Raw genomic sequence first — 11,141 nt, 5'->3', positions numbered from 1 at the left:
AACATAATCAGCTACTGGTGGATTATAAAAGACAGGACCGATAAAGTAATTAAAAAATGAATTAATTAAATAAAAGGCAGGCATGATAAAGTAATTAAATAAAATAAATAAATAAAAGGCACATGCATGTGTTTCCTTCCAGAATAAAAGCTCCAACACTTTTATTTCATTATTTTCCTCCAGAGTCGTCGTAACGACGTAATTCAGTCGCTGACGGAATGACACTTTTTTGTTAATTTACCAAAAAACATAAATAAATAAAATCCCCTTCATGGTGTCACGACGCCGAAACGGTTCAGCTGCTCCGAAACCAGAAAAACCAGCAGAGAAAAACCAGCAGAGAAAAACCAGCAGAGAAAAACCAGTAGAGAAAAACCAGTAAAGAAAAACCAGCAGAGAAAAACCAGCAGAGAAAAACCAGCAGATAAAACCAGTAGAGAAAAACCAGACTTTAATTAATTAATGACATATTTCATTCTAATTTTAATCAATTAATGACACATTTAATTAATGATATATTGCATTCCCATTTTAATTAATTAATGATGTATTTATTTATTTAATTTTGGCACTAAAAATCCTCCTTACTGTCATACTTAAACATGGCATTCCAAAATAAAAGGGTCTTGAAAATAAATAAATATACCAATATGAAATCATTTGTCATGAAATAAAGAAGTGATTTAAAACAAACATGTTATTAATTAATTTTGTACTTATTTCATTGTCATATTAATGTATTTAATTGAATATTTCTCAATAACAGTTTTTAAATAAACATTTTATGAATTAATTTTGTATTTATTTCATCATCATATTAATTTGTAAAATGTAAACATGGAATTCCAAAATAAAAGTGTCATGAAATAAATACATTTACCAATATGAAATAATTTGTCATGAAACTTAAAAAAGACATTTAAAACAAATACTTTATGAATTAATATTGTATTTTTCATTAACTTATTTAATTGAATATTTCTCAATTAAAGTATTTTGTTTTTTTTTAAATAAAGATGTTATTAATTTTATATTTATTTCATTGTCATATTCATTTATTTATCAGCAGAGAAAAACCAGACTCACAATAACGGGACTTTATTTTGAAATCTCGACGGCACAAAACAACTTTTAAATAAAACCGATGATCAAGTCCTGCAGCTCCGTCCCTCAAAGTCCGGATGAACCGGCCCCGGTTCCAGGTCCGGCTACGGTTCCAGGTCCGGCTACGGTTCCAGGTCCAGGTCCAGGTCCAGGTCCAGGTCCAGGTCCAGGTCCAGGTCCAGGTCCAGGTCCAGACCCGGTTCCAGACCCGGTCCCGGCTCCAGCCCCGTCGGTGAGCGACTGCAGGAAGTTGTAGACCTGTCTCTCAAGGTCCGGATGAAGCGGGTCCAGGTCCTGGTCCTGGACCAGGACCAGGACTTGCTTCAGACCCGGTTCCAGGTCCTGGTCCAGCCCCGTCGGTGAGCGACTGCAGGAAGTTGTAGACCCGGGTCGTGTAAGGAACAAAGTCCTTCTTGTAGACGATGACGGTTTTACTGTGAGCCGTTTGGATGACGCGTCTGTTCTCACTCTCCTCCTCCTCCTCCTTCACCTCCTCTTCTTTCACTGAAGGAGAAGAAAAGAGAGACGAGTTAGTCGCAGCTCAATTTCAGCCACCTCAGGATTTAATAGGGCTTGGTCACCAAGGTGCATTCTGGGCGGCCATGTTGGCAGCCTCGTGAGTGGAAACAAACAGCAGTGTAGTAGCACCAAGTGAACAGACGGAACGCAAAAAAAACATGTTAAACTGCTGGAAAGGAACTGGAATTTAGCGGGAACCTTAAACAAGGAAGCCAGGGAGCGGTATCTGGAGAAAATAATGATTATTAACGGTTTGGATCCATATGAAATCACTACTAAAGAATGGAGCTCCTCGTCGGAGCTGCACTCTTTAGAAGGATTTAAAGAGTGGAGCTCCGACGAGGATTTACTGCCGCAGTTCTGCAGAACCACCGTCTCCGGCTACCTTGTTTAGGAGTGTCTGGCAGCTGCTTTGGTAAATGTTTGACTCGCCATGTGTTTCAATAAATTAGTATAATAGTACAACATACAGTACATGTTTTGTATCCCTCTTACTTGTCTTTTCTTTTCTTTTTTGACTGCTATATGATGCTGAAGAGGCTCCGAGTCGTGAGCAATATTTTTGTTTTCCTCGTGAGATTATTTTTTTCCTCTGCAGCTACAAATAGAGTTAATATTTTTTCCTCAACAAACTAGTTTTATCTGCAGATTGGGGTTAATCGCACGGCAGAGAGCTGGCCAGCAACTGCGTTTAGCTGGAGAAGTGGGGAATAAAACCCGTGTTTTGATCCGACCCCCGTCTGTGAGTGTTTGTTTGTGGTTTACTGTGGAAGGTTATGTTTGGTCGTTACAGCCGCGATCCAAGCGAACCGTCGACTCTTTGTTATCTGAGATACTTCGTTATCTCAGATACTTCGCTATCTCAGATACTCGGTCTCCGTGGTTCTGCCTCCGAGCAGGAAAGCGGTGAAAAGTAAACCATTAGCGATCTTTTCCCCACGTCTGTTATGTGGAGCTGCTGCAGCCACAACACAGTAACGGTTACCATGGTTACAGAATAACGGAAAGTAACGATTACAAGTAAGACACAACGAAGAAGGAGCTCGTCTGTACACAGTGCAGTGGTCCAAAGAGCAGCTAAGCTAGCTTCCAACATGGCGGCTCCGCCAGGTGATGACCTCAAGAGGACCGAGCCCTGTACCCGGATATGTGTAAACGGGGCCTTAAGCCTGATTTATGGTTCTGTGTTAAATCGACACCGTGCCTACTCCGTCACCGTGACGCCGTCGTGAACCTTCGGACTTCTCTGTCACTCCATTTCTCCACGGTGCAGTTCCCCCGTGACCGCTAGGTCGCCATCTTTTCCTGAATGGTTTATCCAACTTTTCTGGTCACAGTGAATGAAAGAGATAAGGACAACTATTGTGCAAAAAAACAAAACAAAACAAAAAAATCCCACACACACGAAGAAAAGAGGCTGAAAGTTCACGACTGCTTCAAACCGGAACCAGAAATGCGTTGCTACCAAGAACCAATCACAGCCCCTCGTCTGCGTGTGGTCTGCGTCGCCTCCACGTGTAGTTACAATTAGTGACAGCATCACTGACGGCGTGGGATGTGCGACACGGCGTCAATTTGACGCAGAACCATAATTCAGCCTTTAGTCGCAACTCATTTTCAGGCACCTCAGGATTTAATTACTTGGTGCCCTCAGCTAAGGGGAGGGCTGTTGTGGATTATATGGCTGTACCTTATGATTGTTTAGAAACCTGTTTAAATTTCAAGATACTTTCCTCATCTCAACTTATATCAGACTGCCAATGTTATGATTTGATTAGTGATAGGTGTCGGGTCCCAGATCACTCACTGTTATTTCTTAAGTTTAAGGTGCGGCCACAAACTGGTATAATAAACGAGAATGATCATGAATCAAATAAATCTGTATATAGTACATTTTTGACCCGAAGATTATGTAGGAATGTACCAAATCAATTGTCAGACAAAATGAAAAAAGGTGTAGTTGAATTGGTTGAAAATATGCAGGAAATACGGAACTCACAGGAAGATATTGACAAATGGTACAGTAGAGTTTGTGAGCTCCTATACAATGAGTTAGGGGGGACTGGACCAAGGAAAAGACTCTCCAAGTCAGAAAATAGAATTCATAGACCTAATAAACCATTTTGGAATGAGGAGTTGGGGGACCTGTGGAGGGCAATGCATAGAACAGAACATATTTACCTGAAATATAAAGGTGACAAAGACCAAAAAAAACAGCTTAGAGTCAATTTTAAGATGAGTCAAAATCTGTTTGATAAAAGGTTACGTTATTTTAAAAAACAGTACAACAAGGGATACATTTTACAATTAGAAGAAATGTACACTACCAATCCCCAACGTTTTTGGGACCAGATTAATAAACTTGGGCCTAGAAGACGAAGTAAAATACCATTGGAGGTGTATGACAATAAGGGCCAATTAATCTCAGATATCCCACGGGTATTAAAAGAATGGGAAAAGTGTTTTACACACTTATTTTCAGGTAACCAAGAGGGGGATTATTTTGATTCAGTCTTCTTTAATGAAATTTGTTGTTTTAAATACGAATTAGAAAATAAATTATCTCACTCTACTTTTGAGCAGGATAATGTTTTGAATGAAGATATTCATTTAGAGGAGGTGAAGAAAGTTATCACTACTTTGAAAGATGGAAAAGCGTCAGGGTTTGACGAACTGACAAATGAAATATTGAAATGTTCTATGTTCATAGATCTTCTTTATGTTTTATTTAATTTTTGTTTTGAAAATGGGATTATTCCGTCAGTATGGTACAAATCTATTGTTAGCCCAATACCGAAATCTTTAAAAGATGATCCTAGAATACCTTTAAACTATCGTGGTATCAGTTTATTGAGCACAGCGTACAAACTTTATACATCTATTCTTAATATAAGGCTCATGACTTATCTGGAAGAGAATAGTTGCTTAGCAGAAGAGCAGAATGGCTTCAGAAAGGCTAGAGCCTGTGTTGATCATGTATTTTCAATCACTACTTTAGTCAGAAATAGAATAATGCAAAACAAATCATCATTTGCCTGTTATATTGATTTTCAAAAAGCTTTTGATTTTGTTAACAGTTTTTTTGTTAACAGAGATCTACTAGCCTATCGTCTTCTTGAGGAAGGGAAAGGTGGGAAATTCTATTGGGCCATACAGTCACTGTACAAAGATCCCCAGGCTTGTGTTAGAGTTAACGAATATTGTTCAGGGTGGTTCCCTACGCCTTCTGGTGTCAAGCAGGGGGATTGTCTTTCTCCTACTTTGTTTGCCATTTTTATTAACAATTTAGTTAAGGAAATAAAACACCTAGGACTGGGTCTTAACTATGATGGTAACAAATTAGATATTTTGCTTTATGCGGACGATATAATTTTGGTAGCTGAAAAGGAAAAGGATCTGCAGAAAATGTTGGTATGTGCAGAGAAGTGGGGTAGAAAGTGGAGACTTACAGTTAATCAAAGCAAAACTCAGATTATGCATTTTAGACAGATTGGGACTAAAAGGAGTGACATACAGTTTTATTTTGGGGAACAAAAGTTAGAGTATGTAGGAAACTACAAATACTTAGGTTTTATTTTGGATGAACATCTAAATGTTGAATATGCTACATCTCTGTTAGCTGGATCTGCAGGTAGGCACTTGGTGGTGGAATAGGAAAGACTAAAAAGCTGGGCGATTTGGGATGTGCTTCCTATTCCAAATTATTAAAGATTCTTGGATCTCCAGATTTGTGCAGGGGAATAACTTTGGCTATTTTTAAGTCTTGAGGAACCTCCCCAAATTGCAGAGATAAATTGAAAATATGCATAAGGGGTTTACTAATTGAGAAAGACACTGATTTAACCAATGAAGCAGCAATATCATCGTGACCAGCTGCTGATATCTTCAAATTAGAAATTAAATCTAAGACCTCTGTTTCGTTAGTATCTTCAAACTGTAAAATAGTAGGGAAATTGCCCTTAATGTAATCTAAATGATTACTACTTGAAACTCCCATATCCTTTGAGAGAGAAGAACCCACATTTGCAAAGAAACTGTTAAATTCATTTGCTATATCGGTTGGGTTATCATGAATCTTTTTACCATTCTTAAACTGAGATGGGAGAGGGGCAGTACACTTTTTTTTGTTGAGAAGTTCGTTGACAACCTTCCAGGTGGACCTAATGTCTGACGATTCTCTGAATTTATTTGAAAAGTACAGTTTCTTAGACATCCGCAATAGATGGATGTATTTATTTTTATATTTTTTATAGATTGCAGAATTCAGTGGAGTAGGATTAGTAAGAAACCTTTTATACAATTTGTTTTTTATCATAGAGGATCTTTTGAGACCTGTTGTAAACCAGGGCTTCCGAAGACCTTCACCAGTTTTCTTCCTGGGTTTAACCAGGGGAAAACAATGATTAAAGGCAGAATTAAAATAACTCATAAATGACTGATAAGCAAGTTGGACAGAAGAATGTTCATAAACATCGTCCCAGGTAATGTTGTCAACCAACCTCTGAAACTTCTCTGTATTTCTTTTGTTAAAGATTCTAAATTTAAAGTTGTAGTTATTTTCCACATGTTCACTTTTAATTGGCAAAGAAATATGGAATACAGGAAAGTGATCCGATATATCTGTTATCAGAATACCTGAATGGGCAACATTATTCAAAGAATTTGTGAAGATATTGTCAATAAGAGTGGCAGAATAAGTGGTCACTCTTGTTGGTCTATAAATCACAGGAAAAAAACAGTTAGAGTACATGGTATTAAGGAATTCAGTAATTGCTGCATGTTTCTTAAATAAGTCAATGTTCCAGTCCCCTAATAAATAACATAATTTGTTTTCTTTATTGATTATGTCTAATGTTAATGCAATATTATCACAAAAGATGTTTAGATCTGAATCCGGGGGTCGATAGACACATCCCACTATAATATTTTTGCCATCAAAAAGTGAACATGAAGGTATTTGGACAAAGAGAGACTCCATCTCAGCTGCTTGATGCTTGAAAGCAAGATCATCCCTAATAAAAAATGTAAACTTGTTGTGAATGTAAATTGACACACCACCACCCACTCTCTCTGATCTGTAGGAGTGAACAGCATTATATAATGACAAATCATACTGAGATTTAGTAGCTTCTGAGAGCCACGTTTCTGAGAGAGCAATGATAGAAAATTCATGATTCAGTGAGGATAAATAATTAACAAAATTGTCATACTTATCATGACTATTAAGGCTTTGTACATTTAGGTGAAAAGTAGAAAACATAGAGTGAGAGTTGATACTCACTTTAAATGTATTAAATGTTTTAATATTATAATATTCACTTGTAATAGATCTGTTTGCATATTTAAGACAATTCAGATCAGGATCAATGTTGATGTTATATTTATTATTAGTATCTACTTCAACGAGATTGAAAATCTTATCCTTAAGAAAATTACAAAGATCTTGAGTGTCATCCTCTGTTGTTAGAGCTACAGCTTCAGCAGAAGATGGCAGCTCAGATTCTGTGTTGTTTATACCTAGGGGGGGGATATTACCCAATATTAAAATGGGATGTTACAATAAAAGGTGCATGGGCAAGTGAAGTAGAGGGTATATTTATGAGGATTGGTGCATTGCATGCATTTCAGAATGGGAGCGTTGTGAATGTCTTTTGGGCTAAGGAAGCCTTGTTTAATGTTTATCAGATCAAATGGTCACAGGACATACTGTATAAACCAAAATTAAGAATATTTTGTTTGATAAAAAGTTGTTATAGCGGTGAAAAGTATGTTTGTGCCTCCCTCTCTAAAAGACAACGATCATTATGTGCCCAAATCCGTTGTGGAATCTTTCCTCTGCACCTTGAGACAGGACGTTATCGAGGGGTCCCAGAAGAAGAGAGGATTTGTCCTTACGGTAATATTAATGATATTGAAAATGAGTTCCATTTTTTATTTTACTGTCCTTTGTATCATGAGCTGCGTCAAAAATTATTTGATAGATGTAAGAATCTGGATTTGATGTGGGTAAGTGATGCTGAGAGACTCAAATGGATTTTTGACCATAAACTATTTGCACTTGCTGACTATTTGGAGAAAGCGTGGGATAAACGAAGAAAAGTAACATATATTTAAAAATATCCATTCTGGTTTTTGATTTATTTATTTTTGTTTTTCCGGTGTTCATTGTACAGCTCCCAATTAAGTGCGTGTGATATTGTGTATTTGATGATTTTCTGTTTCTGGTGTCTTATAATCCCGTAAAGGGATGGGTCTTCGGACATGACACAAAGATAAAAATTCATTCATTCATTCATTCATTCATACTTGGTTTAAAAAAAAAAGACAATATAATTTGGTTTCTAATCTCACTTGATGACAAACATTAATATGGAACGTCGATTCAAAATTAAGGACTTAAATTATGAAATATTCAATTAAATAAATTAATATGTCAGTGACATAAATAAAAAAATTAATTAATAAAAGATTTACTTTTTTTATTTCATGACAAATTATTTCATGACACTTATTTTGGAATGTCATGTTTACATTTTACAGTTCATGATACTCATTTGAATAAACGAATAAGAAATAAGAGCCAGGAAATAAATAAGTGTCCGGAACTATAATACGTAAGTGGAGCATTCCAAAATAAAAGTGTCATGAAATAAATAAATATACAAATATGAAATAATTTGTCATGAAATAAAGAAGTGATTTAAAACATAAACATGTTATTAATTAATTTTGTACTTATTTCATTGTCATATTAATGTATGTAATTGAATATTTCTCAATAACAGTTTTTTAAATAAACATTTTAGGAATTAATTTTGTATTTATTTTATCATCATATTAATTTGTAAAATGTAAACATGGCATTCCAAAATAAAAGTGTAATGAAATAAATAAATATACCAATATGAAATAATTTGTCATGAAACTTAAAAAAAGACATTTAAAAATAAATACTTTATGAATTAATTTCGTATTTTGTTTCATTATCATATTGATTTATTTAATTAAATATCTCTCAATTTAAGTATTTTTTTTAAATAAAAATGTTATGAATTAATTTCGTATTTTTCATTAACTTATTTAATTGAATATTTCTCAATTTAAGTATTTTGTTTTTTTTTTAAATAAAGATTTCGTTAATTTTGTATTTATTTCATTGTCATATTAATTCATTTAATTGAATATTTCTAAATGTAAGTATTTTTTTAAATAAAGATTTTATGAATTAATTTTGTATTAATTTCATTAACTTATTTAATGGAATATTTCTCAATTTAAAAAAAAATGTAAATAAAGATTTTATTAATTTTGTATTTATTTCATTGTCATATTAATTTATTTCATTGAATATTTCTCAATTTTGTATTATTCTTTATATAAACATTGTATTAATTCCTTTTGTATTTCTTTCATCATCATATTAACTTATTTAATTCAAAATTTCATAATTTAAGTATTTATTTATTTCATTTTGAATGAATTGGGGTTCCAAACATTTCAAATTAAAAGCCCCATTGCGCCTACATGCCCGGATGTAAAAGTCACGCCGCTTCTGCGCATGTCACCAGACTCCTGTTTACCACCAGGTAACTTTTCTAAAAACTCCCCACAGGTGAGAAAATGAGACATTAGTTCCCGCGGAGCCCACGTGACAGCGTCGGGAACCACATGACCGTTAATTCGGCTGGGTTTGCAGGCCGGAAGTGAAGCGTATTCCGCAGATATAGCGGTGTTTTCCCCGGAACTCACCTGGTTTATCCGGGAAGCGGCCCGTGTAGCGCAGGTAGAAGAACGAGCCGAACAGCGACCAGATTCCCAGCGCGTAAACGGCGGAAGCTCTGGTGTTCCAGCGCAGCACGTCCCGCATCTCCATGGCAACAACCGGGGACAGGGGAGCTGAAAGTCATGTGGAGGAGACCGGACCGGTTACAGGGGTGCACCCACCGGGGGACCGGAAACACGCTCATTTCAAAATAAAATGGTGCGTTCGCAATGCCATACTAAACATATTTTAATTGTTTGTATTTTATTTTTTATTTATTTTTTATTTGAAGTTGACCCCTGTGATTTCTTTTTTTAAACTTTGTTTATTAAGATGTTCAGGTTTTTATAAAGACAAGTACAAAAAACAAAGACAAAAAACAGATTGTGGGAACCACTAGTAACCACTAGGTGGAGGCAGAACACGCATGAAGTGTAATATAAAACATGGTACAAAGTGATTCCCTCAGCAAAATGTAAAGTCAAAAATAACAACAGCAAAACAAACAAGAAAGAAAGAGAAAAGAAAAACAAACCAGGTAAGCACCGTCTCACATGGAGATGAGGAGAAATGAAGCTGGCGGTTTTTAAATCGGTAGACAGGATTAAATGATTATGGGACTCAGACAACTGAATATTTTCTTTAATGTGTTTCAGGAAAGGATTCCAGAATGTGGAGAAGGTTTTAACAGAGCCTTCATGGAATTCTTTATTTTCTCTAGCTTAAATAAACAGAGTAAATCCCTTATCCAGTGAGTAAAGGTGTGGCTACTTCCATTTAAATAAAATTAATCGCCTGGCGAGCAGTTTTGGACATTCCAAAATTAAAAATCATTAATATTATTTTTTACATAGATACAGAGATAAATCAGTTCTAGGTTAATGTCGTTCTTTTACCAGATAAATATCATTTACATGTTGTAAGTGGAGAAACATGAAGACTCTTTCTAATGTTTTATAAATGATTTCAAAGATTTGTTTCTATAAAAAAAATTAAGTCAAATAACTGCAAAAAAATTATTAGCCGCTATATCAAAGTATCTTTTACTTTAAGTCTCTTTCTGAAATGTCGATGGTATTTGCTTTAAAATGCCTGACTGTTCCTTTGTTATTGATTTTACTGGTTTACATTATTGTTTGTATTTGTGTCTCTGATTCCTCCTAAATATGTTCTATTTTCTTATATTGTATTTCCTCCACTAGCAGTTTGTATAAATGTGTTTTCTTGTATTAAGGGGTTTAGATGAACTTTATACCAAATCTTATTTTTTCTAGATTGCGAGTCCTAAATTTATTTTTATTTTGTAACTATAATATCGAAAAACTCCCTACAAAATGATCCAACTTTCATGAACTTTTTCATGTATTTCTGTAAGTTTGTGTCTCTTTTTCATGTATTTCTGTAAGTTTGTGTCTCTTTTTCATGTATTTCTGTAAGTTTGTGTCTCTTTTTCATGTATTTCTGTAAGTTTGTGTCTCTTTTTCATGTATTTCTGTAAGTTTGTGTCTCTTTTTCATGTATTTCTAGTTCATCGTGTCCTGATTTTCCTCCGCTGAGTGTTTGTCTCCCCCTGGTGGAGGATTGTATGTTTGCAGTACTGTATGTTTTCCTCATGTGTTTTTCTGTTCTGCTTCACAAACGGATAAAGCGAAGGATTTTATTCTTCCCAACTTCTATTTCTAGAGATAATGAACATTTGTCATGTTTTTACTAAACAAAAGTAATGAACTGTTGTAATTTAATCCTCTGTTTAGCA

The 11,141-nt window shown here is 35.1% G+C and overlaps 1 protein-coding gene across 1 annotated transcript; it reads right to left on the bottom strand.

The window, feature by feature from the left end:
- Nucleotides 1-1,170: 1,170 nt before the first annotated feature.
- Nucleotides 1,171-9,579, bottom strand: LOC133449334 (merozoite surface protein 2-like). The gene is made up of 3 exons (XM_061728478.1): nt 9,373-9,579; nt 1,490-1,608; nt 1,171-1,362 (listed from the first exon to the last, which is right to left on the bottom strand). Exons 1-3 carry the CDS (start codon nt 9,494-9,496, stop codon nt 1,171-1,173), a joined length of 435 nt encoding a protein of 144 aa, XP_061584462.1. The 5' UTR covers nt 9,497-9,579.
- Between the last annotated feature and the right edge of the window lie 1,562 nt (nt 9,580-11,141).

This window comes from Cololabis saira, chromosome 1, assembly GCF_033807715.1.
Source record: "Cololabis saira isolate AMF1-May2022 chromosome 1, fColSai1.1, whole genome shotgun sequence".
Classification (NCBI taxonomy): domain Eukaryota; kingdom Metazoa; phylum Chordata; class Actinopteri; order Beloniformes; family Belonidae; genus Cololabis; species Cololabis saira.
This window is presented reverse-complemented; position numbering and strand designations above follow the sequence as displayed.